A 27,129-nucleotide genomic window follows, 5' to 3' on the forward strand; every position below is an offset into this window, starting at 1 on the left:
CGGCCGGAGCTGGTAACGGTAACGGGCCTGCGCGGGGGGAGGAGCCGGGCTGGGGGGGGCTGAGGCGGGGCCGGTGCCGCGCGTCTCTGCGGCGGGGATGGCGCTGTGGCTGCCGCGTTCCCGGGGTCTCCGCGCGGGGGAGGGGCCGGAGCCGGAGCCGGACCCGGACCCGGACCCACCCCCACCCTGCGCGCCCCGCCCGCCGGACCCGCAGGTACGTTCTCCCCCCACTCCCGGGATCGGGCCCTGCGCTGGGCTCGCCGGCCCGGTCCTAGCAGCACGAAGCCCAACCGCTCGCCCGGCTCGGCCTCGCCCGCCCTCGGGCCGCGCTGGCAAAGCCCCATGGGCTTGCTGCGGGTCCGGCCCTGCCAGAGCAGCTGCTCCCAGCTCGGCGCGGAGCCGTGGACCCCGCTCGGCTCGTCCAGCCCCAGCTCCGCCCGCATGGGGTGAGCAGAGCCCGGGGGCGCCCCCCAGCTCCGCCCCGGGGCGCTTGGTAACCCGCCCCTCGTTACACCCTGCCCGGCGACCCTCTCCGGCTGTGTGCCCCGTTCCCCCCGCCCCCGGTGGCGGCGAGTGTGAAGGGAAGCCCCTGGTGGGAGCCGAGTGTGAAGTCTCTGCAGCGAAGTGATGCTGACACGAGGCCCAGTGGTTCCTGCGGGGATAGGTGACTGTAGCGTGCGCCTCCCCTCACTCCAGTCTGTGCCCCCCAGGCACTCAGCTAGCGCTGGGTTTGTCGGAGTCGCCAGGCCAGCACGTGACCGTCACTCTGCCTTATCCCATTCTCCATCGCACGGCTGGGTGTGTCTGGCAAAATGAAGTATGTACAGTAGAGTTGTATGTAAACTTATTCAATCACTCTTCTGTTGAAAAAGTCAATGTATAGGTATATGGGGCTTCTTTCTGAGAGGTAACAGTATGGGTTTGGGACAAGCAGGGACTGGAAACCTTAAAGAGGCAGCATAGTTAACTCCTTGGAATACTATATATCTCATTCCTTTCAAGACATTCTCTTCATCTGTGATTCTCAGGTAAGTTTGAGCAAGCAGCAAGTTGTCCCCTTTCATTGAAAGGAGATCTACCATGATTCAGAGCCCAAAGTAAGCATGAGAATCTGCAGATCACTATTTAGGAATTCATACACTTTCTTTTTTCTGGGTGGCTATATGAAGTGGGGTTTGTAACTACTAAAAATCTCTCCTATGTGTATGTGAGAACTAAGTAAAACAGATTATTTTTCTACATAACTGTCTTTTGCACAGTGTGTTTTAAGCAAAGAATATTAATCTGTTTGAAATTTAATACTCATAAAGTCCAGTTATGGTCAGAGACTATAAAAATGGCACTTTCTTATTAAAGATATATACGTGTTTAGAGTTAATTCTGGTGTTTCAGCTATTAGCACTGCAGAACCAGCACAGCTGAGAGAGAGCCAGCTGGATCCTATTTTTGCTAATGCTTCATCATAACAATTGTTTTCTACAGTTTGGTTGAAGAAGCTTTGTTATTGGTGATGATCCTTGAGTCTGCAAGTCTGGGAGTTATTAAAATGTATTTTATGTAAACTGAGCTAATTTAATGTGGAAATCCATTGAAGTAAACATCCAACTGTATAATATCAATTTTAGTCACTGTTCAGAATTTAACCTCCCTTCTCACAACTTTGCCATCTCAGAATTCTGTTCTACAACTAACCTTACCTTTTTGCATGTGCTATCTAAATTCACTCCACTTCTCCAAATAAACAAATCTGATTTTTTTTCTCCCCATACAGATATATGGTCATGGGATTGAATTGGCTTGCCAAAAACAAAAGGAGTTTGTGAAGAGCTCTGTGGAATGCAAATGGAATTTAGCAGAAGCTCAGCAGAAACTTGGTAGTTTAGCATTGCATAATTCTGAGTCCCTCGATCAGGAACATGCCAAAGCACAGACTGATGCTTCAGAATTGAGACAGAGGGAGGAAGAATGGAGACAGAAAGAAGAGGCATTAATACAGAGGGAAACACAAAATCTGTGGAATGCAGATTCTGTTAGCAAGGATGTATTTAATAAGGTACGAACCATATCAACATGCATAAAACCAGGTAAAAACGAGTGATAGAGCTGTTAGGTAAATCAAGTTATTTATATGGAACTTGTCACTGTGATATTGTCTTCTGTACCCAGAACAGTTCATGTGACAAGATTAAGTGCTGAATGAGTATCCTTTCATTTATTTTATTAAAATCCACCAAAAAGTAGGTTCTGCACTGATATCAGAACATGTTTTTGTACTGCTAGCAGGGATCTCAAATTGTGTTGGTACAAAACAGCAGTTGTCTCCAAATGATAAAGTTAGGATCAAATCCTACCCTCCTCATATTAATACTTTGATATTAAACTTACAAATACTAAGGACAAAAAAAGTTAGGCATTTCTCAAGTTTTAAAGAGAACTAGCTGCTGTGTTAGAAATACTTTGGTAGGTGACAATGCTATTCCAAGCAATAATCCAGGATCAGACATTAGAAGGAGTGTGTGTTTATTTAAACCCTAATGTTAATTATCAAAAAGCCAAGTTTCCCATACACCACCTCATGCATGTTAAATTAAGTATATGCATCGGTGTGTTTGCAGGTTTTGGGCCTACAACTAGAAGTATTACTTTTTAAATGGAAATTCAATCAAATGGTGTTCCCATAATGACATAGTTTAAAATAGCATGGAAAAGGATTCTGTGATTATGCTCTCTCCCTCCCCCCACAGAGTTTTATTAATCAAAAGAAAAGAAAAGAAATAGAAGATGAAGACAAATCCAAATCATTCATGCAGAAACATGAACAAAAAATTAGGCATTTTGGTAAGTACCTCTCTTTTCCAGCTTTTTATAGTTAGGTTCTATTGTTTTATAAAACGGTCGCTTATAAATGAAGCGTCTGGCTAGCAGAGTTCAGCTCTAAGGTTTCTGGTTGATCAGGGTTTGGGATTTTCTTTGATCATAAAAAATAGTCCTCTCTAAGTAAGAAGCTAGATGCTGCAGAAGCTTATTGAATCCTACAGTCAATAGTGCTTTTTAGATAAACACTTTTTAGTGCTCAGCATAACTGAAGTCCTTGCGAAAGAGAGGGTTCTGTCTATTTATCTGACACTTCATGAAAAGTGATATTATAAATTCTGAAGTGTTTCTTCCCTTTAAAGTGAAGCATTTTTTTTTTCCTCAGTGCTTATCAAAAGTATATCCTTCCATGGAAATGGCAGCTAAGTAGCAACATTTCTAATATTTTAGTTCAGATATTAGAATCTCTTGTAGACTTCAGCTGTGTTTGCTGGTTTAACACAAAGCACCTACAGGTCCAAGAAAGTATCAGCTTTGGGGGAAAAGACTTAAAAAATATTGTTGAGAGCACTAAGCTTAGTTGCAAACAAAAGATGCAAGGAGCACCACTGCTTGGACGGAAGATAAAGATTTCTCTTGCACACTAAAGCTACTTGGTTGCAGCTGGGGCATCACGGGTTCTGTTATGTTGCTCCTAACCTCTTTTACAAACCTTTCTGTGACTGGCTCTAGTGCCTACCTAGGCTGCTGCTTGCAGCTTTCATCAAGAAAGAACACAGTGGGCAATTCTTGTTTGCTGCTTGGGGAAAAAGATAAGCAGCATTAGAAATGATGGCCTTGTTTGCAGAATCATAAAGAAAGCGCTGTATCAGCTTAAATTTTGCAGAAATTGATTAGTACTTCTCACACCTCCTTACCGCCAGACCCTCTCCATGTACATGCGCTTCAGAGCGAACACTATTTACTCAGCATTGAGTGGATTTTTCAAGCCTTGTGCGTTAAGTATGTTAAGTAAGTAAAGATGTTAAGTATTTAATACACATCTTTGCCATGTAAGCCACAAGAGGAATAGCTTTAATACATATGGTGGATTTACTACTGAAAATAACTTTTTAGTCAAATAACCATCTATTAATAGTAACCTAGGTGTAGAATAGCTTATCCAAGTATATCAGACTATCCACTAGGTGTCACTTTAACTCTATAATTGAAATGTAATCAAAACCATTGCACTCAAATGTCCTGTGTCATGTAGTGTTCTGAAAATTTGATGAATATCTTGAATGTGTCCCATTGTTCTGAGTCATTGATTGGCTCTTGTATTGGTAGGGGCATAGCTGTATTGGGGTTGTTGATTACCTGATGGAAGTCATCCCATCCAACCAGGGATTGAGTTGAATTGGCACTCGATATGCCATACTGGCTTTTCTCTTTGGTGGTATCATTTTTAAAAACAAAAATGGTTTCTAGTCCTCTTTAGCTTCAAAAAAAAAACCTTGTAAATGTGAAGCGATGCATGAGGCTGTCTCGGTATATGCTGACAGAAGTGATTGACCTGCCTTCATGTCACTGAAATAACTTCATTGTTCAAGAATAACCACACAAGGACCAATGCTAACTGCTTAATACATAAACTGTTTAAATGCTAATCATTTTAGTAGAAATATCTACTTGCTAGCTTTCTGGGTGGAATGCAAAGTACCAAATCTGTGTTTAGACTGACTCCTGATAGGACTCAAATACTTAATGGTTTTGTAGTCTCATAATTTCTTAATATAATGAAATAAGGGGGGGGTATGTTTAGGGGGTTTTTTTTGGTTTTTTTTTTCCTTGTGGACTTAAGAATTCTCAACTTTTTTTTTTAGAATTCTGACTTCTCTTATGGTTTTGGTTTTAAAGGTTTTTAATATAGCTTTTCCACTTTGTTTAGGACAGTCGCAAGCAATACTACTTGATGATTTCTCCTCCTGGTTCATACCATTTTACACTTTGGTCTGTTTGTATTTGGTCTCTGCATTTTAACATCCTACCTATAAATCAGAGGTAGATTAATTACTTTGTCTAATAGTACTTTTTTCTACTTCTGAATTCAAATCTGGATTAGTCTCTTATAGTTGTGAAATTATCTACTGTGTAGTGTTATAGAATTGATCCCATACCATGTAGCTGAGTCGCCTTGGACAGAAATTCATAAAACCTAATATTCCTTTATTGATGCTCTTGTTTTCTAAAGAAAAGTTCTAAATAAATGAAAAAAGAAAAGGAGTACTTGTGGCACCTTAAAGACTAACAAATTTATTAGAGCATAAGCTTTCGTGAGCTACAGCTCACTTCATCGGATGCATTTGGTGGAAAAAACAGAGGAGAGATTTATATACACACACACAGAGAACATGAAACAATGGGTTTATCATACACACTGTAAGGAGAGTGATCACTTAAGATAAGCCATCACCAACAGCAGGGGGGGGAAGGAGGAAAACCTTTCATGGTGACAAGCAGGTAGGCTAATTCCAGCAGTTAACAAGAATATCAGAGGAACAGTGGGGGGTGGGGTGGGAGGGAGAAATACCATGGGGAAATAGTTTTACTTTGTGTAATGACTCATCCATTCCCAGTCTCTATTCAAGCCTAAGTTAATTGTATCCAGTTTGCAAATTAATTCCAATTCAGCAGTCTCTCGTTGGAGTCTGTTTTTGACTACAGTCCATTGGTGATCTTCCTAAAAACACCATCCTAGCCACTATGGATGTAGAAGCCCTCTACACCAACATTCCACACAAAGATGGACTACAAGCCGTCAGGAACAGTATCCCCGATACTGTCACGGCTAACCTGGTGGCAGAACTTTGTGACTTTGTCCTGACCCATAACTATTTCACATTTGGTGACAATGTATACCTTCAAATCAGCGGCACTGCGATGGGTACCCGCATGGCCCCACAGTATGCCAACATTTTTATGGCTGACTTAGAACAACGCTTCCTCAGCTCTCGTTCCCTAATGCCCCTACTCTACTTGCGCTACATTGATGACATCTTCATCATCTGGACCCATGGAAAAGAAGCTCTTGAGGAATTCCACCATGATTTCAACAATTTCCATCCCACCATCAACCTCAGCCTGGACCAGTCCACACAAGAGATCCACTTCCTGGACACTACGGTGCTAATAAGCGATGGTCACATTAACACCACCCTATATCGGAAACCTACTGACCGCTATTCCTACCTACATGCCTCTAGCTTTCATCCAGATCATACCACTCGATCCATTGTCTACAGCCAAGCGCTACGATATAACCGCATTTGCTCCAACCCCTCAGACAGAGACAAACACCTACAAGATCTCTATCATGCATTCCTACAACTACAGTACCCACCTGCTGAAGTGAAGAAACAGATTGACAGAGCCAGAAGAGTACCCAGAAGTCACCTACTACAGGACAGGCCCAACAAAGAAAACAACAGAACGCCACTAGCCATCACCTTCAGCCCCCAACTAAAACCCCTCCAACGCATCATCAAGGATCTACAACCTATCCTGAAGGACGAGCCATCGCTCTCTCAGATCTTGGGAGACAGACCAGTCCTTGCTTACAGACAGCCCCCCAATCTGAAGCAAATACTCACCAGCAACCACACACCACACAACAGAACCACTAACCCAGGAACCTATCCTTGCAACAAAGCCCGTTGCCAACTCTGTCCACATATCTATTCAGGGGATACCATCATAGGGCCTAATCACATCAGCCACACTATCAAAGGCTCGTTCACCTGCGCATCTACCAATGTGATATATGCCATCATGTGCCAGCAATGCCCCTCTGCCATGTACATTGGCCAAACTGGACAGTCTCTACGTAAAAGAATGAATGGACACAAATCAGACGTCAAGAATTATAACATTCAAAAACCAGTTGGAGAACACTTCAATCTCTCTGGTCACTCGATCACAGACCTAAGAGTGGCTATACTTCAACAAAAAAGCTTCAAAAACAGACTCCAACGAGAGACTGCTGAATTGGAATTAATTTGCAAACTGGATACAATTAACTTAGGCTTGAATAGAGACTGGGAATGGATGAGTCATTACACAAAGTAAAACTATTTCCCCATGGTATTTCTCCCTCCCACCCCACCCCCCACTGTTCCTCTGATATTCTTGTTAACTGCTGGAATTAGCCTACCTGCTTGTCACCATGAAAGGTTTTCCTCCTTCCCCCCCCTGCTGTTGGTGATGGCTTATCTTAAGTGATCACTCTCCTTACAGTGTGTATGATAAACCCATTGTTTCATGTTCTCTGTGTGTGTGTATATAAATCTCTCCTCTGTTTTTTCCACCAAATGCATCCGATGAAGTGAGCTGTAGCTCACGAAAGCTTATGCTCTAATAAATTTGTTAGTCTTTAAGGTGCCACAAGTACTCCTTTTCTTTTTGCGAATACAGACTAACACGGCTGCTACTCTGAAACCTAAATAAATGAGAAATTCTAAATGTTAAACTCACTTTTAATTTATGTGTAGGAGACATCTAACATGCAAATAGAGAGAACTGGAAAATATTTCTGGATATATCAGGAGTTCTTAAACTTTTTTTTATAGTATGAAATTTTTAATAGCCAGCATCACATGGTTAGCCATCTAGCTCTCTGCAGCCCACCAAGAAATGTTCCACAGGTGTCCAGTGGTCTAAGGCCTGTAGTTTGACAACCGATCCACTAGATAACATGGGAATAGCCTGGTTTTCTAGTGTTGCAGAAGCTCAGTTAATGAGCCTCTTTTTGTCTCATACATCTTTGGATCATGTTGAGCTTAGTTGAACTATGTGCAGGAAAATTGTAGAGGAAATTTATTTTGTTTCTGTCTCCTGTCTAATTCTTCTGCTGTATTGGTAGTTCAGAAGCTGAAGTACTCTAGCCACTGAAGAGATACAGAAGAGGCAGTGCAAGCTTCTCTAGCCATCTAGCCTCAATCCTATTATAGAGACCACATTTACAAGTGAAAGTGTCAGTCTGTCTTTAATGGACTCTTAATCATGGCCTTTTTGCTGAAACTAGCAAAAAAGGTGCCAATCATTATTTTGGTCGCATGTCAGTAAGACTTAGCCTTAGTCTTCTGTGTCACTTTTCTGATGACAGGTTGATCATTCATTGAGTGGTAATGAGCTTTAGTTGTCATGCTATGTCTACCCTGGCACTTTTGGCTGTAAAACTTTTATTGGTTGGGGTGTAACTTCCCCCCCCCCCCATCCCCAAAAAAGTTTCACCAACAAAAGCACCGATGGAGACAGTGCTATGCCACCAACATAGCTACCGCTGCTCGTTAGGGGTGGTTTAATTATGTTGGTGGGAGCGGGGCTACAAGGGAGACTTTACAGCGATGCAGCTATAGCGGTAGAGCTGTGCCGCTGTAAGGTCTGCAGTGTAAATGTAGCCTAAAACTCTATATCATATGGGGTCCAGTAGTAATTACCTGGTCTCCATTACCATTCAAATACCATAAGCAATGTACTTTTATGGTAACACTTGACTTTCTAATTCCTTTTCACCAGGCATGCTAAGCAGATGGGATGATAGCCAGAGATTTTTGTCTGACCATCCATACCTTGTATGTGAAGAAACAGCTAAATATCTCATCTTGTGGTGTTTTCACCTAGAAGCTGAACAGGTATTAGGCAAATCTTAAATTGCTCTGAATCTGGGAGAAGGTATAGATTTTTCCCACTTATGCTACAGAAGGACTATCCACATAGATCACATTAAATGATTTGTCTATTTTCCCCCCTTCATGTTTCCAGTTACCTTACTGGAGGGAACCTCCATAATACCTTGCATTATGTCTGTTCTTCAATAGTTCTGTCTCTCTTCTCTCTCCCCTGCATCCCCACTTTGTTTGATCTCGTAAGATATGAGAACTGGTGATCATGAAAGTAAAACACATTTGAAATCTTAGTTACATGCTTATAGTCGCTTTAAAAATGTAACTTTAACTTTTGTTTCCAGAAAAGAGCTCTGATGGAACAAGTAGCACACCAAGCAGTTGTTATGCAGTTTATTATAGAAATGGCCAAAAGTTGTAATGTGGATCCCCGAGGCTGTTTTCGTCTATTTTTCCAAAGAGCAAAAGTAAGTTGTTAGTCTCTAAGGTGCCACAAGTACTCCTTTTCTTTTTGCTGTTTCATTTTAATGCTAGAGAAGCTCTTGCAGCATCTGAGAGGGATCAATGTTCAAAAGCAGCTGAAATTTCTTCCTGACAGCTGCAAGCTAAATATGTGTTAAGGGAATGGCCTCAGGCTCTAGGGGAAAGGTTGAGTTGTTGGCAGCCCTTTGTGCAATAAATGGTCGGTGTAACCATGAGATTGGAAGCTCTGTGGATTTTGTTTTGCTGCTAGGCATGTACAAAAGGAGAACAGAACATAAAATCAGTGTGTACTTCATATATAATCATACAATAAATGTACATTCTTTCATGCACAAACTAATATAGAATGGTGAAAACTGTCTTCCATTTCCTCTAGAACCTTACTCTCTGAAAGAGTAGAGTTCCTGCAGAATCAATATTTTGTGCTCTTAAAAACTGACTGTATAGATGAAGATATAGACACTGGACAGGAGTTGTCTCCATTGCACTGCTTAACCAGGGAGGTAGGTTCAGGACTAGATTAGCTTCTCAAGCAGCTGGGCTCATGGTGTGCCATGGAGATTGCATGCTCCTTCTTTAGGAAAGGAAACATTTTTATGCCTCTGTAATGACCCAGTATAGCCATCCAGGAGCAACAGTGTCAGGCTTCAGAGAACTATGAGTAGAAGGCATGTTAAAATCTTGAGATGGGGTCAAAGAGAGGGCATTCCACAGGATCTATCCATTGCAGTCCCCATTTGCCCCCATCACCACTCTCCCAAATAAAAAATGCTATTCCAGAAGAATTTCATGAGCAGTGTGGTCAGCAGCTTTCTTCGGAAACTCTGGTGCTAGTTGAATAAACTAGCATCAGGTCTGGCAACTACTCCATCACAGTAGCTCAAAATTAATTTTGTAATGCATTTAATTAAAACTTGGTACAGAACTGCTTAATCAAGTATAAAGTTACAAGTATTTTTGCTGAACAGTGTTTGCAGTTCATTTAATATCTGTGAAGCACTTTGGAGCTGTGAAGTATTCTAGAATACTAATGAAAAATGGAGTTCTTGAAATATGAAGTGATGTTGGGGAACATACCCTAATATTGTAAGAATTCAAGAACTCCATCTTTCATCCTAAATTTGAGATCAGTGAAGTTTAACTGCAAAGTCCACTTTTGCCTGAGTAAGTTTTTTAAATTGTACACGCTAGCAAAAAAGCCCATCTAAGCTGATGATGTCAAGTTTTAATTCTAAACAGGAGTTAGAGCTGCTAAGCAGGCAAACTGATTTTTAAGTCACAACTAATTAAAAAAAAAAGCATATTTAAGGACGTGGTGTCCCTGAAAGCTTGTTATCAAGGACTCCATTGTTTACTCTGACTTGTGTCAGCGTTTATCACAGTCTTTCACTTAACAGTGTTTTTGTATCACTGCGGTGCATCACTTCTGCAGTTTGTACTATTCCTGGCTGGATTGCTGCAAATCAAAGGATGTCTTTAAAATGCTCATAGGGGCTGAATTTGTGCACTGCTGTGAAAATTTCAAGTACTTAGTCTGACTGTTCATACTGGCAGATTCACTTGGGAGGGAGACGAACGAGGAGTACTTGTGGCATGGCTACCACTCTGAAACTTGGGAGGGAGAGTGCCTTGCCCGTTAATGGGGGCCCCTATTTTAAATAGTGTTGACTTGGGTCTGAAAAGTCCAGTACTGAGTATCCCCTCTCCTTTCAGCTTCTAGGATGGGATGAGGAATGGGTTAAAATTAGGATCTATTCACTGCTCTTCAGATGCAAGAAAATAGCCTTTTATCATTATCCCAGCCAAAAATATTTAACCACACTTGAAAAAAATCAAGAAACATAGCTGATTTTTCAGAAAGCTGCTCTTGGTTTCTCCCCAAGACTTTCATCTAAAGTTTAGGGTGATGGTGTTTTCCCTTTTCTGTGCTTCATTGTGTAGCTTTTTTCCCCCCAGTAAAGTAAAACTTTGACTATATAAGTATATATTTCTGGTTTTGAGTTTAGGGGAATACTTAATTGGCAAACTTTTCTTTGTACAGGCAGAAGAAGAAGGTTATTTTGAGGCTTTTAAAAATGAACTCGAAGCATTCAAATCAAGAGTGAAAATCTCTTCACAATCACAAAGTTTTCAGGCAATGTCAGTTGAGAATCCTGTTGCCCATATTGGTCTCAGTTCCTTAGGCATGTTGGAGTTTTTGCCACAGGTAGGTTTTTAATAAATCCATTTCCAGAAATCATGTAATTTGTTTTAGGGCCAGAGTCTGCCATCTTTACTCATGTGAAGTAGTACCTTTGATTGCAAATAGGACTACTTAAGGAGTAAGGTACTAGCTGGGAGTAAAGTTAAATATTCTGTATATAAACTACTTGCTGTGCATGTAAATACTCAAAAAGCTACCTTTTTGTCTCCTAGATCCCAAATAGCATCCAAGCACAAACCCAAATGCATTTTACAACCTGATAATTCAGCCCCAATGCATTAAATATTCATACTTAACCTACTCGCAAGTAATTTTATCTGGTTCAAGTATGCTGGAGCAAATACTATTATAAAAGTGGCTCTATAATTAAATTTTGCATTTTGTATTATAGGAGGTGAAAATGAGCTTCCAAGTAAAAATGAGCATAATGTTCTCATTAATGGGCACCAAGTAATCAAACTTAAGAAAAATGTAGCCTGTGATAAGAGTATGGGAACTACAAAATACCTTTAATAAAACACTGAGGGTTCAGTGTAGCTGGTTTTGGATTACAAAGCATGATTTAAATGTTAGTAATGGTGGTCTCAGATGTAAAAGAAACCTAAGAGTTTTTCCCCACTTGACTAGTTGAATGGGGTCAAAATTAAGACATTTAGTTTTGAAATCCTTTTAATGAAGATATTTATATAGTCAGGTTCACTTGCATCTGAGGTAACTTAGAATAGGATTACAGTAGCTCCTCACTTAATGTTGTAGTTATGTTCCTGAAAAATGCTACTTTTAGCAAATCCAATTTCCCCATAAGAATTAATGTAAATAAGGGGGGGTTAAGTTCCAGGTAATTTTTTGCCAGACAAGACTATATGTGCGCGTGCGCGCATACACACATACACTATGTTTTAAACAATTTAAATTTGTACACAGCAATGATGATTGTGAAGCTTGGTTGAGATGAAGTCAGAGGGTAGGAGATTTCCCAGGGAATGCCTTATTGCTAAATGATGAATTAGCACTTAGTTGAGCCCGCAAGGGTTAACATGTTGTTAATGTAGCCTCACACTCTATAAGGCAGCAGGAATGGGGAGGGGAGACAGCATGACTGAGAGAGACTGTGTGTGTGTGAGAGAGAGAGAGAGAGAGAGAAATGCGCATTGCCCTTTAAGTATGGTGACCCTACTTTAAGTACACTGCCTTTTTAAGTAGATCAGCAAGTTGAGACAGCAGTTGCTGCAAGCAAGCTCCCTCTGTTGTCCTGAGCCCTGTCATGTCCCCTACTGCTCTGTGGAGATGGGGGGCAGGGAAGGGGGACACCCTGACATTAGCCTCCCCCACACAGCAAGCAGGAGGATCCTGGGAGCAGCTCCAAGGCAGAGGGCAGAAGCAGCACATGTCAGGTGGGGGTGGGACAGCTGAACTGCCTGGCAGTTGATAGCCTGCTGGGTGCTGCTGCACAGGGAACTTAGGGGAGCTGATGGGGGGGCTGCCAGTCCACCCTGGTTGCAAGCCTCCAACGGCTGCTCTTTCTGCAAGCAGTTGACAGAGCAGGTGGCTGTCAAACGACGTTATAAGAGAGCATTACTTAACTTTAAACAAGCATGCTCCCTAATTGATCAGCAACATAACAGTGTTAACTGGGATGACTTTAAGTGAGGAGTTACTGTATATTTCTCTTTAGGCTCTCTTTCCATATAAGATGAATAAAAGCTTAGTATAGTCATAAGATTTCCTAAATTTCAACGGAATACACTTTTAATAAGCTACATTACCATTACTGTTAGTCACAGGCAAATCCTTATGCGTCACATTGAAACTTGCGTCTTGAGTGTGAGATGCAGACAATTAAAGGGAGCTAGGCAACAGACCATGAAAGCACACAGATGCAATATTAGAATCTCAGTATTTACTTGTGTAGAATTAATGTTTTCTCCTCTGTTGCAGACTGAAGACTCTCTTCAAAGCTGCGTAAACACAGGTCTCTTTAATTTAAACTCATTGGTACACCGAGATGATGAGGAACCCAAAATGATGGACACAATATAGTAATGTTAAGACCGAGGCCAAGTACTTTTGTTACAAAGAAAAGAACGTGGCTATTTTCTTGACACTTACTTTTCTGAGTGCTGCACTTTATTTTTTGTGTTTGTTTTTTGGAAGGAGGGTAATCCAGAAACACATTTGTCATTTTGTTTGAAAATGTGCTGCTAGATTTTTGGTTCCCTTTTAGGAGAGGGGTTCTCATGTTACCGAATGTGAAACTGGATGTTTTTTCTGCTACTTAAACTTGCCTTTATTCTTAATTTTAGGAATCAAAGTATGACAAACAAATCTGCACAAATACAATGTTTACGAAAAGTGGTTGATTCTAGTTGGAATCTGCTATAGTCTTTTATTATAGACATGGATGTGTCTTGCTCTGTGAATACTAAAGATCACAATTGTACTCATGCTATACTGCTGACATAGTAAGCACTCAAATCCAATTTTATCATATTAATAGCAATAAATCAAAAGCTGATATCAACTTGGAGGCTCAGATTAAAGCAGTGTTTTTTTACCTCTACTGCAGGGATTAAAATTTTTACTTTATGCTTTTGGACAAAGGACTTATTTCTGATTGTCAAGTTATGTACATTTTAGAGACAAAGTATATAATTGCTTAGAAGTGAGTTTTGAGCCGCATTTCTAGCAGCACACTCTCACTGAGAAGCTGATTCTTCTGCCTAATATTTAGTGTTAACTTAAAATATTATGGTTTCATAACAAAGATCCAGTGTGAATATATATTTTGGGTGAGAGGGTGGGGAAAACAACTTCAGGATAAGATTGTACTGCAGCCAGGATCTCGCCTTCATACTAGTAATGAAGAAAGCCTGGGTGCCAAACACTGACTGAACAGTATTGATTTATAATTCAGATTTGTTGTGGTATTTCAAGCATTCCTCAGTTTAAAAGGAAAGAATTCTGTTTCAGTATCAGCTGAATGATGCCAAGTGGTTAACTGTTGAGAGTAACAATATATAGGGCAGTATCTTAAGAGCCCTCTGCTTTAGACCTCTGCAAAGATCAAACTTTTTAATATTTCCAGAATTTTGCCATAATAGTCTTTGCAATCCAAAACTGCTATTAAGCTTTCCTAATTATTTTCATGAGTTTTTTCACCTGTGTATACAATCTCTTTCTATCTGGGCTATTTCAGTATAGAACTGACCTTCCCTGATACCACAGTAGAAATTCCTAGATATTTTCTCCTTTTACAGCGAAGCAGCAATATATTAGTTCTTGAGTCACATTCTCTACTGCTTACTAACATCTTTGCATTGCTTAAGTGCATAAAGGGGCTGGAAAGCAGCCAGATTTCCTCAGCCTACAGAATACCCAGGCTGGTGCAGAACTAGCATTGCTGGCCAGCTTCTAATGCAGTCCCTCTGTAGGCACAAGCGAAGAGAGCAAGTTTGAAGAACTACTTTGTGATTTGGCTTTTCTTTGCTGGTGGATGGCCACAGGCAGTAGTTGTACCTTGGAGTGGCCCCTAGTCTGTCCTAAGGCATGCAGACACCAGTGTTGGCACAGAACCAGTGCAATCATGGAACTGCAACCACTTCTTCTCTGGTCCCCTTCTTTGTCCCACTGTGGCCAGCACAATATGGGTCTTTGCCTCCATGTTATGTGAGGATTAGACCAGTCACATGCTTGGTTATAGAGAACCATAAGAGCATTTCTTCTTTTCAGTACAATAGAAGCCTTATGGATGGAAATTTAGGGGTGAGAACAGTCAAGCTTAAAAACATTTTCTGGAACTTCGTTGGAATGTCTGTCAGCCTCTAGCATGAGGGGGCTGATCTGTGTTTCTGATATGAAACAAATTTAGTGGCACATTCTAATTTTAGGCCTCCAGTATACCGGCTTAAACACTTGTGATCTCTCTAGCAATCCCTTATTGAGAGAAGATAACCGCTCTCAGTAGACTCTAGCCAAAAGCTGCAGAGAATATAAGAGTATATTCTCCAATATTATAAAACCTGTTGCAGCTGAGTAGTGTGAGTGGAATACAGTGAAGGAAAGATCACAAAAGGGCATGTCATTTCTCTTATTAACTTCCCCCTCAGAATGACCAGACAGTAGGAGAAATGACCTAGCTATGCAGTAGTTCATCTAAACACAGTTAATCCCTGTATCCTATGGTGACCATGCAGCCTTCCTTGTAGAAAGAACTGAAGTTCCATCTGCAGGTGCCTAAGCCCTAACATTGCTGGCATGTGAAGGACAGAACACACTTCTGCTAGGGGTAAGAAGCCTCAGGGCCATCTTGGAGAAAGGGCAGCCAATATCCTGTTCTTAGGAAAAGTGAAATGTGTATTTAGACTAGTGCAAAGGTGGGAAGAGCTGTTGCTTTTTGTCTGGAAATAGACCAGAAACCCCAGTAATGCTGGTATTAAATGGAAGTATAGAACAAATCAAGGTTTTTTTATGGGAATGCTAAGACAACTGTCCAAAGGAATCTAGTCTCCAAGGAACATGTGAATGCCTAGAGGTGTGTCTATGGACATAAAGGCTGATGGCTGCAAAATTAGTCTCTTTTTTTAAAAAAAAAAAAAAAAAAGGACCCAAACTGAATAGTACCTACCTCAACAGCCTTATGCTTATAACAAACGAAAAGCTTTCCAAATTCTTCAGATGCTTTTCTTGGACTGTGTCAGTACTGGTGGTGTTAATACTTTGGAGTAAAAACCCTACTGTAAAGTATTTAAACTATGCAGGCACTACTACTAGATGACCTGTTTGTTGGATCAACAGCAGTGAGGAGTGATGCTGTCAGCAGCATAGTCTGCTGCCAGTTATACCAGATCCATAAAGTTGAACTATCTGGATGTGATTGATTGACTTCTGTACCTAGATCTTGCTGACTAGTTTCTGAAGAAGTGGGATTGAGGGAAATGAAATCAGCAGAGTCTGTAAGGCTGAAAAAATGGGTATGAGAGTTCATTGTAAAGACCAGCAGTAGCTACAAAAATCTGGACTGCTGGGTATTTGAAAGAGCCAAGCTTAGAGGGTTATTGACCTCAGCCATCAAAGTCCAGTGTGGAATGGGAATGAGGCTGGTTCTCTACCACCAAAACATGCAGTGTACTCATCTCTATTAATCTTATGGGAGAGACTGTTACCCTACTGTTTTAATATCTCTGCTCTATAACCTCATTAACTGAGGATTAAAGTTGCACTCTACCATACCAAATGTAACCAGAGTGTAACCAGTTGGACTCTTCTAGGTGCAACTAGGTAGTCAGAATTTTGTTAATGTTGTAACTTGGTGGAGTGAAATAACAAAAAAGGTCAGTTTTGTAACTTTAAATGTGGATAAAAAGGCTTCAAGATAGCTTGACAAAACATAGCTAATATGTTTAATCAAAGCAGCTTGAAGGTATACTCTTGTGGCAAGATTCTCCCCCTCTGCTTTGGAAATGAGATTTAATTTTCTGTAATAAAGCATTTTATTGTAGTGCTGTGTGTGACTGAAATTTAAGATGACCAGAGCCCCTAATTGACTGTTGTATAGTGTCAATGTTCAGGATTCACTGTATTCATGAAAATAAGATATCTAATCCATTTTCTTTAGTATGCTTTCTAGTACTTTGTCTAATCAAGTATCCCAAATAAGCATGGCTTCTTATTTAACATAAGAAGCCAGGCTAAAGCCTCATTGATCTCATGAGCAAATTTTTTCTGACATTTTGTTCTAAACTTGACTCTTCTGAATTACATTCCATTACTTCTAGGAGTACAAGCCCAAATTATTAGTCTTCCTTCAGGCAATTAGATCTATGTGCTGCTTCTGCTGGAGTAGTTATCTAGTCCAACTAAATGTGTAATATCTAGGGCCAGCTCCAGAAAGGCACTGGTACTCTTAACTTCCATTGACTTTAAGGGAAGTCAGGAGCCTACGTGCCTTTGTGGATCTGGCCCTATTTTCTTCCCTTGTAATGCAGTAGCTCTCCTGAACTCATTTTATCACTCTCTCCTAATAGGAGGAACTAATCCTTACAGAGAATGATCTTCTTGTGAGCTAGGAATGTAGCCAAAGTTATCTTGGCCTTTTTCTTGACCTCACATTGCAAATTCATTGCTTTGAATATTAAGTCTGGTATGCTCTGCACTGGTGTGCCTAAATCTTACAGCTGTCAAGGTTTTTCCCCTTTCATTAAATGGGTTTTGGATTAAGTTTTCTAGATGAATTTTCTGAACTGTTCAAAGTGACTGGTCACCATCTTCCTAAGCCATTTTGTGAAAGTGGACCAGGTGAGGTACAACATCCATGATAAGCAAAGTTTTAATTTTCCATTGCCTGTTAAATTAATTCCATGAGGAATGGTGCATTGGGTTACTGTTAACACCACTGATACAAATATCTGCAAATTTTATCAGTGTGTGATTTACCCTCTGACAATGATCCAGTTTGAGGCTATCAAGACAACCTCCTGCTACAAACAGTAAAGGAGTTTGAACTGTAACCAGCTCTCAATATGAGTTACTATTTTCCTTACTGAGCCTGCAGCTACACCACTTTCACTACATGACTTTGGTATCCACAGTATCTAGCTAACGGCATCTTTTCTACAGTATAAATATGCATTGTTCTACATTTGCTGAAAGGTGCTTGGTAAGCATGAGCAGTTGACACTAATGTGAATTTTGAACACTTCTACTCATGAGTTTGGGGGTTTTTTTAAGCCATCTTGCCTAATGTATCATGTTGAGGAAAAAAAATGCTGGTGCCTTTACTCAAATTCATTTTTCTAAAAATTGAGAAGCATTTCAGAAAATGTTTTTTTGGCAAATGCACAGACATGAAACTAGTTGCTTTTTATTACAGTTGGTCACTTTTACAAGAATTGGGTAAATTGCATATAAAAATACAGCTTTAAAATGAGTATACAGAAGTGAAAAATCTGAATGCACAAAGTTGAAAAGCTGAGGGGTGACTGTTGGAGATTAGATCTTAGCTACTGATCTGTTTTTTCATATCAAACAGTAAAGCAGAACAATGATTTTTGCAAGTTTCTAATATTCTAGACAATCATTCTGAAAATGGAGACAGCTGGTAGCTTGTGCTTACCAACAAAGACCCAACTTCATCTGTGTGGGGCAGCTTCCTGTTAGCTCACTTCTGGTAATTTGGTTTGGAGGAAAGCATGCACCATTGGCCAGATCTCGTTCGTTTCTGTTCCAGAGAAAGATTCCAGTACACCTTTTTTTCTAAAGGCGAGACAAAAGAACAAGTGTAGACAAATCAGTATCTCCACTTCAGAGTTGAAAGACACTTCAAAGGTTGTCCTGGTGGAGGTGTATTGGCAACATTGTTGCCATGTAAGAGTTCAGCTGCAAGAGCAACCTTCTGTTTTCTAAAAGAAGAACCTAGGTATGTCAAAGGTTTCATGCTTTGTTTCTAGAGTGGTACACATGAAAGGGAGAGCGAAGTTAGTGACCATATCAGATCTGGTGTGTTCCAAAGGAGAAAAAGCGCTCTGAGGTAGTCGCTGCTGAACTATGAAGAAAACTAAAACAAGGAATGAAGGGTCAGTCCTAAGGTAAGCAGGTACTACATAACAATCATTGCTGAACATAAAATGACATTGGCTCTAAAAGCCTTGAACAAATACTAATCAATCTATTTCATTGTTCTATATAGCTAAGTGGGCAACACACTAAATTTTAAAGTTATTCCATGTAAACAGAGTAAAGATTTAACTAGAATTTGGCTTGGGAGTGACTGTTTAGTTGCCACATAGATGTTCTGTCAATGGCATTTTTACAGAGTACATTGTCATACTATGACTTGATAAAATAGGCCCTGATCCTACAATGCACCTGTGCCCTCAAGGAAGTCCACTGAAGTCAGTAAAACCATTGCTGACCTAAAGTACCCTCTCCAATCTCTTCCCTCCAGAGAAAGCGCTCCCTCCCTGTACAAGATATGCAGGGAATTACTGAAAGGCTTTGGACTATGAGTGACAAAAGGTCAGTTTAGTAATAGGATAAATGTCTAAACATCTACGTGGGAATCCATTATTACCCCAATGGTATTCATAAAATATCTGCACATTTACTAGAGCACCTGTGCTTTAAAGAGACAGATTTGGAAAAACCCATCAGCTATTCCAAAGCTTGACTACTTTTCTCTCCCCGTTTTCTTCCTGTAATGCAGTATACCCTATTCTCACATCACACTCCTGTTTTTAAAGTATCTGACTCACATTTTGTATTTATTCAAATTTTTCTACCCACTCTCATCCCACTTACTGATTTTAGCCTTTTATCCCCTAGCAACTTTTACTACTTTAAGTTCTTGGCCAGCCAGTGAGGTAAAAAAATTGGAAGATATGATACAATGAAAGTTCTGGGAAGGAAATACCTACTGAAACAGCTCCACAGTTGTGGAACTTGTCCTTGCTTTTGAAGTGTTTATCATTTTGATTGTTACTGTAAAGCTTCCCATGACTGCAGTAAAAGGTGCTGTACATCACTGTACCTTTGTTCCTGAAGTGCTCTTCGAAAAGAGGTTTAAATCAAGTAAAGGGGGGGGGGGTGCGCTGGAGGGAAAGGAGATCTACCCATAATACAACATATGCCATTATACTTTTACTGTTGTGTAACCAGTTGAGAGGGAAAGTGACTTAAAAATGTTAAGTGGTTATATCATTCACCAATGTGGATTTGTGCATTTTGAGAAAAACAGGTTGGTCCTGTTCATCCTAATGTAGAGAAGTATTTGGTTTTGGGGTTTTTTTTTGTTTTTTTACTACTTACTGGTAATAGTCCAGAACAGGCTTTGTCTGTGCCTCATAAGCCTTCAGTCTCTTTGTAACAGTCTCTGGCTTATCATCATCACGCTGAACAAGTGGCTCTCTGGTAATATCATCAAGGCCCTAATTGTGGTTAAGAGCAAAATGGCTTTATATTTCTGTTTAAGTGGACTTTGTATTGTTCTGTTAGTAGCTATTTCTAGTTAGTCATAGAAAAAAACAGCTGTTAGCTAAAGTAGAGGATAAGCTACCATCCATCTTATCTGGTGAGATGTTTACTTTCAGCAGTTTACAAAACATACTTAAACTCCAGATGCATGGAGTAGCTGTTGTCAGATAGTAGAGGAGCACAAGTCAGTGAAGTCGCATGTACTACACACAAACCTATGTATGGTGACTCTTGATGTATGGTGGAGAACAATGTCCAGAATTGTTTCAGAAATATCATGGACAACTGCCAGAACTAAAAGGCAGATATGATTTATGGTCTCTGAGAAAAGCTTGTAAAAGGTGAAGAGCAGCATGGCCATATGGTTGGAAGTTAGAATATGGAAGAGATGTTACAATGACTAGCGTACAGCAGACAGCATAAAAACCAACAGAGCAGAACATTTACAGGAATGACCAAACAGAACATGGGCCTAAACAGCAGGTTTTTACTTGAACCTCACCTTGCACTTTCAAATTTCTTTTGGAGGCACTTTACACCTTTTAATAGCAAGGTTGAGTGATTTTTAGAACAGCAGTAGACTGAAAAGATTTTAGTGCTAACACGTGGAAGTCATTAGAACTTAATCCTACATGATATAGGGCCAAGTTTTGCCTTCACTTACACACATGCAACACTCGAAGTCATTTTTGTGTATATTAGAGGACAGAATTTGGCCCACAGTATGAGGGACACTAAAACTTAAGTGTTCTCTTAACAGTTTTAACTAATCATGTATTAAGCTGACTTGACCTGTGAGTTATACTAGCAAGTAGTTTGGGGATTGTTTTAAAAATAGTTTAATCAACAAATTGTACCAGTAGCATATTGTGATAAGCATATCAAAAGTCAGTAATGAAAAACCATCATGCTCTTATAAGGACTCTGTTGCATTTCAGCCATTCAAGAATCCACTTCTTGATTTCACTCATGTGTTCCAAACTATTTCAATGCACCACAATATGCATATTACAATTCCAGTACAGAGAACCTCTGCTTGAAGTAGGGAAAGAATGGGTTCCAGGTGCATTTGATAAATACAATCACAACTCACACTTAGCTTTACATCTTACAACTTAACACTTACAACATCTTTGGGAGGATTGAATTCAAGATTGTAGACTCTGCCACTACCAGGATGGATCCAGCGTGCAGTGAGCCGTTGTTTAATGGTCTCAAATGGCACATCCAAGTTAATCACAGTATCTATCTGACATGTTTCATCCAGAGCTTCTGCCTGTGGAACTGTTCTGGGAAAACCTTTAAGGAAAAATAAACTAGTAGTAGAGCAAAGGCTCTACATTACGTTATTTAACACACAGTAAATGGCCTGGATCCAACTTAAAAGAGAGACTGCTATTCACGTAGCACAACAATCTCTACTCTGGAGTATCACTTAACTTAGGGTCACCTCACCCCCTTTAGTTTTTCTGGATATTGTCCCAATGTCTCTCCACTCCCATTTGCTAGTCCTTTCCTACCCTCTTTCCTCATTTCACTTGACAGCTACCTCCAAGACAAAGTAAAAATCCTTAGTGCTATTATTTCCTGTTTCCTCCCATTCATCTTTGTTCCATCACAGGCCATTTTGACTGGACATCAGATTTTGAAAAGTTCTCCGCAAAATCCATTCTGAGCAGCCTGTGTGATCAACATTCATTACAAAACTGATTTAATTCCAAGGTAGTGCAAAAGTCAGGACTAAGTAGGGAAGTAACTGGTAGTAGCCATGAAGAGTCAAATTCGTCCTTTGTGTTGCCACTGAAGTTTACTGGAGATGTTCCAGGGATTAATTTGCCTAAAAGGAAACTGACAACAGGCCCTCCCCTAAACTATCTAGCGTCCAAAGTGCTACTAAAGAACAAGGTCAGTACAAATATTTACTTAGGTTGTACAGGAGTTTGTGGCATCATTAACAAAAATTAGAAATATACTGGGGTTTTTTTTTTTGCCCTTTCAACCATACTTTTGAATCAAGGCAGTTAACTTTATTCCAATTATTTCAGATTAATAACAGATCTGAGCAGTGGAGTGTCTTAAGATAACATCTTTGTTACTGAATAAACCTAATCTATCTGAAGAGAAAGGGAACCAATGTTTCTCCACAACGAGTTTAAGCACTTATTTCTAAAGCCTTGTTTACATGGGGCAATTGACTAGCAATAGCTACAGAAGCAACTATTCCACTATTGCTATTCTGGAATAAGAGTTACTTTTCTGGAATAGTGTCCATAGGGCGAGTTATTCTAGAATATCTAATTCCATTTTAACTATGGCAGTATATTTCCCCGTGTAGACATGCTCTAGGAGGTTTATACCGGAGAAAGCCCTTTTCGCATACCATTGGGAAATGGCAATTACTGCCCTATCGCCAGAGTAAGGACAACTTAGGCAAAAGAGCCTTACAACAAAGCGCATATTGAAAAATCTGAGAAGGCCTTACAGCTAGTATTTCAGCTTAATGACATGCTCACAAAGAGAGGAATCGATTCACTTATGACAAGTACTTCACTTTCTGCGTATGTGTGACAGTCCTTCGGGTCCTATTTGTGTTACAATAGATGATTCTCTCATTCCATTTCCTGAGATGACCTGTAGATGAGGAAATGTGTCTAAAAATTAAATGTGAGAGTGGGGAGTCGCAGCTCTATTGCTGACTCACTTTGAGACTTTGTCACTCAGCCATTCTGTGCCTCTGTTTACTCAACTGGAAAACAGGTTTTACACTTCACAGGGCTGTTATGAGAGCTGAAGTGCTTCAAGACTCTTGGATGAAAGGTGCAGTAAGTACCATTTCAGTGAAATCTTATTTGACCTACTGCTGTATCAAAAAAGGGGGTGTATACAAACCCAAAAAAGTATATGCAGTGGTACAATGAAGCATGTATATATTTTGAGTGCAGAGGAAAAGCATTTACTACTCTAAAAAAGTCACTTCAGTGCCTATAAGCCTCAAGTCTCTACATCTGTAGTAGTTCATTAAAAGCCAATAAACTGTTTTCAGAGTGCGGAAACTCATGCTTTGCCACAGCAGCTCAGTAAACAACTCAGTTTAGTCTGCCCTGGAGCTACCCATGACAAACTGCAGTTACGGAATTAAGGTTTTTCGGATGAACGTGATTAATAGATCAGTATTTATATAGCATAGAATTAAACTAACGATGATTTTGGCCTAATGTCCCTGTCCAAAAAGTTTGCAATCTAAATGGAGAGAAGACATGGGGACTGCATGTATCAACTGTGAAGCCTTACTTCATTCTGTCCAATGAGGGCCAAAAGTGGTGTCAGCTATATGGCTGCACATTCAGGTTCACGCTGTTGCAGCTGACATCAAATGTGGTTAAAAGTAAGGCACAGATCTGCAAAACATCTGTCTTATTGAGTAGGTATTCCTGCCCCCATTCATTCACAGGATTAAACCTATGTATTCCAACAAGATAGAGATCCTTCAGGGGAAAAAGATAAGCCAGTATGTGAACATATAATTACAGACTGTATACATACAAGAGGACACAGCTGAATGTGTGTGCAATCTTAGTTTTGGTATATCGTGGCTTGACTGTTTCATTTTGTAACTTTACCAAAAGAACGGTTATATTCTGAAAGAATAAGGATTTAAAAAAAAAAAAACTATTCTAGAACAAAAATTCAGCCATTTGTATTATACCATGTGAGCTAGGAGCCCCAGTCACGGACAAGATCCCCTGTATGAACCAATACCATTTTGATCTTTCACCTTTCATCCAAGAATCACAAAACACTTTATTAACTTTAATTAAGCTTCACCCTATCCCTATAAAGTAGAAAACATACTATTATCCACATTTTACTTATGGGGAAACTGAGGCAGAGACTGATTTGTCCACGGTCACATAGCAGTTTAATGGAAGAATCAGAAGCAGAATTCTAATTTTCTGACTCAAGACGCTGGCATAATTACTAGGTGTCCACTAATTGTCTTAGAAGTGAAAGGAACACAATCTTTCCAATCTACATTTCCTGTCTTTCCCACATGCAAATGATTTCCCTCTGTATCTTAACTTACCATCCAGCAGCCAGTGATACCTGTGTAGATTTTTCAGCTCATTCAGCATCAACCGTGTCATGATGTCATCTGGAATAAGCTGCCCTTGATCGATGTAGGTCTTGGCAATGACACCGACCTCTATGGAAGCAAAACAAACACATACTAATGTGGCAACGCCCCTCAGCAGCCCAGAAATCTACAAATAACTTTAGTCAGAGGGTAGAAGTGTCATGCATTATAAGTGACTGACACGTGATATTCTTTAAAATCTAAAAAAATATTTTCCCCTCATTTTTCACTACAATTTAGAGCAGATGCCAGTGGGGGTATTCACACTGAGTAAAGTTACTCGTGTGCGTTTGCAGGATCAGGTCCTAAGACTGGAAACAGGAGAAAGTAACCAGTGGAGCCTCTTTAAAAAGGTCAAACAAACCAAGAACACCAATGCTCTGGGTCTAGTAAGAATGAAAGGGCCTAACATTGCCTCATAATTTCCTGATCAAAAAGTTGCAGTCCTATTGATTTTTCTGCATGTAGTTTAGCATTAAATTCTACAGTATGGTGAACATTAATGTCTTTTTCAGATGGATGATGTTTTACTAAAAGACAATATCAAAGTTCCAACTAGATGCCTCCTTGAGTATTTAAGAAAGCAACATGCGTCAAACACTATAGCTAGAGAATGTTATTTTTTTCACTTTATCCAGATTTACAAAGGAGTGTTTTTATAAGTGATGTATGCTTTCATAAATTGTTTGTGGACACTATTGTATTCACATAGTATTGAATGATATTTAGTATCAGCACTCCCCCACTGGTTTGGTTAGATGGCAACTGTTTATTATGGTTGGTTTCCTCAAAAAAACAAGCAGCACACAAAACATGCCCTCACAAATTGCTATGTAAATATGCTATAGCTTAAGCAGAAGTTAGGGGTCTGATATAAAAGTTATTTGGTGAAGTCCTTTGGCTGGTGTTATCCATGTCAACTAGATCATTGGTTCTCAACCAGGGATACGTGTACTCCTGGAGGTACACAGAAGTCTTCCAGGGGGTACATGAGCTCCTCTAGGTATTTGCGTAGTTTTACAATAGGCTATGTATAAAGCACTAACAAAGTCAGTGCAAACTAAAATTTTGTACAGACAATGGCTTGTTTATATTGCTCTATACACTATATTCTGAAATGTAAGGTTGAGAGCCACTGAACTAGATGATCATAATAGCCCCTTCTGTCCTTTAACTATGAAATTAGGACTCAGTCCTCCCAGTGTGGAACTTGATTGATTTTAGACATGGAGGATTTGCAGAACTAGATCATTACTGCTAATTCAGCTACAGACGCTCCCCAATTTACGCAATCATTCTGTTCCAGAACGCTTTGCGTAACTCGAATTCTGCATAAGTCAAAAACATATACCCGACCGTTACGCCAAAAAACCCCAACCCTCCTATTTCTAGCTTATGGAACTTTTTCCTTAAGTGCGGATTTGCGTAAGTCGGGTCTTGCATAGCCCGGGGAGTGTCGGTACTTACTTTCTTCTTGAGCAAGCTACAGGATCCCAAACAGGAGAGTTGTAGGGGAATGGGAAGACTGAAAAACTACAAGTGCCAAAACCTTACAATTTTTAAGGTCTTTGCTGCAGTTCTTCTAATTAGAGTTTTCTGCATGCTTAAAGAACTATCAGAAGGCACTCAAGTACTATAGTGATGAGGTCAGTATGCAAACCTGAAGAGAAAAAGAAGCTTTCCATTTACAGAGTATTTCTAGCTTCTTCCTTAGTAAGTCTCAGATGTCGCAAATGCAACTGATGCACTCAAGCACTGGAAAAAGTGGCCTTCAGGTTTTGTTTTTAAAGCAGCAATAGAAGGGCAGGAACATCTTCCTTAATTAAGGCAAAGTGTTCATATTCACAACACTCTCACTTAGAGATGGACATCAGCCACACCAATCAGGTCCAGATTTCAAATATCCCCAGAGTCTAGGAACGGTCAAATTCAAAGTCATGGCAGTTTTAAAATCAAAACAACTTGAATCCAGACACTTCTATTTCTTTACCCATGCTACCCCTTTCCTAGTCCCAGGATGTGCTCTTGGCCCACCCTTCTCCAAAAAGTCACAGCTTTCCTTACTCTGCCTACATCACAAAGAGATTTCCCTCACCATGATCAGCACTACTCAGAAAGAAGAAGACATGGAAATTTGTCCCTCATGAGTTTAATCCTGGTGAGCTAGATACAGTTACATGGAGTGGGAGAACCTCTTCTTCATAAAAATGGAAGGTGAGCCTTTCCCCGCCACAGAATGGAGCTCCTAGGACCCCATATTTTCCCCTCTGCTGGGGCCCTGAGGTTTCAGTGGTAGGGGAACACAAAGCAGGGGATTACACTCCTCTGCAGTCCCACCAGTTCCCACACAACAGCATGTGGGACAATTTAGGTTTTAGTTGTATAAACTCACTCTACTTGGTCTCCACGTAGGTGCCCCTGAGCAGCCATAGGGCAGGAATTCAATCAATGGCACTACAGTTCCTCAGGAAAAAGAACTCTCATGCATTGAAATTCCAAGTCTTTATCAAACAGTATTTGCTCCATCCATGCAAAAGCAAACAGCAGAATAGCCAGGATCTACAAACCTCTCATGCAGGCACAAAGTGATCACTTTACTAGCAGGGCCAGAGATGAAGGAGGGGTTCAGGAGCAGAGGATCTACAACTGAAAGCATTAATCTGCCAACTACTATACCAATCAGGCTAGGAATATATTTTTATATTGTCTACATCATCCTTTATACACACATTTTGCAGAGTATATAAATCTTTGCAGAGTCTATAAACAGTAGCTATTCATCTCATCCTATATACACACACATTTTGCAGAGATTATAAACCTTTGACTCAAATACCTAGTACCCTGTAAAGTTTCACATTCAA

The 27,129-nt window shown here is 40.1% G+C and overlaps 2 protein-coding genes and 1 long non-coding RNA gene across 4 annotated transcripts in view; 1 reads left to right on the forward strand and 2 right to left on the reverse strand.

Moving 5' to 3' along the window:
* Window positions 1-16,660, forward strand: CDC37L1 (cell division cycle 37 like 1). Its single transcript, XM_038401619.2, has 7 exons — window positions 1-214; window positions 1,772-2,053; window positions 2,745-2,838; window positions 8,371-8,486; window positions 8,822-8,944; window positions 11,002-11,166; window positions 13,102-16,660. Exons 1-7 carry the CDS (start codon window positions 98-100, stop codon window positions 13,201-13,203), a joined length of 999 nt encoding a protein of 332 aa, XP_038257547.1. The 5' UTR covers window positions 1-97; the 3' UTR covers window positions 13,204-16,660.
* On the reverse strand, window positions 3,170-8,376 carry LOC122460166. Its single transcript, XR_006281279.1, has 2 exons — window positions 7,292-8,376; window positions 3,170-5,054 (listed from the first exon to the last, which is right to left on the reverse strand). It is a non-coding gene; the product is annotated as an uncharacterized LOC122460166 (long non-coding RNA).
* AK3 (adenylate kinase 3) overlaps window positions 15,756-27,129 on the reverse strand; it is an 18,927-nt gene continuing 7,553 nt past the window's right edge. Inside the window, exons 2-5 of one of the 2 annotated variants that reach the window (XM_038401620.2) lie at window positions 24,215-24,334; window positions 21,257-21,429; window positions 19,966-20,084; window positions 15,756-18,414 (exon numbers count right to left, since the gene is read on the reverse strand). In XM_038401620.2, the coding sequence (XP_038257548.1) occupies window positions 18,315-18,414; window positions 19,966-20,084; window positions 21,257-21,429; window positions 24,215-24,334 (512 nt within the window). In that variant the 3' untranslated portion in view covers window positions 15,756-18,314. Of the gene's footprint in view, window positions 18,704-19,965; window positions 20,085-21,256; window positions 21,430-24,214; window positions 24,335-27,129 lie in introns of both variants that reach the window. The other variant, XM_043514380.1, reaches the window with a different exon arrangement.

The sequence above is a fragment of the Dermochelys coriacea genome, chromosome 5 (genome assembly GCF_009764565.3).
Source record: "Dermochelys coriacea isolate rDerCor1 chromosome 5, rDerCor1.pri.v4, whole genome shotgun sequence".
NCBI classification, from domain to species: domain Eukaryota; kingdom Metazoa; phylum Chordata; order Testudines; family Dermochelyidae; genus Dermochelys; species Dermochelys coriacea.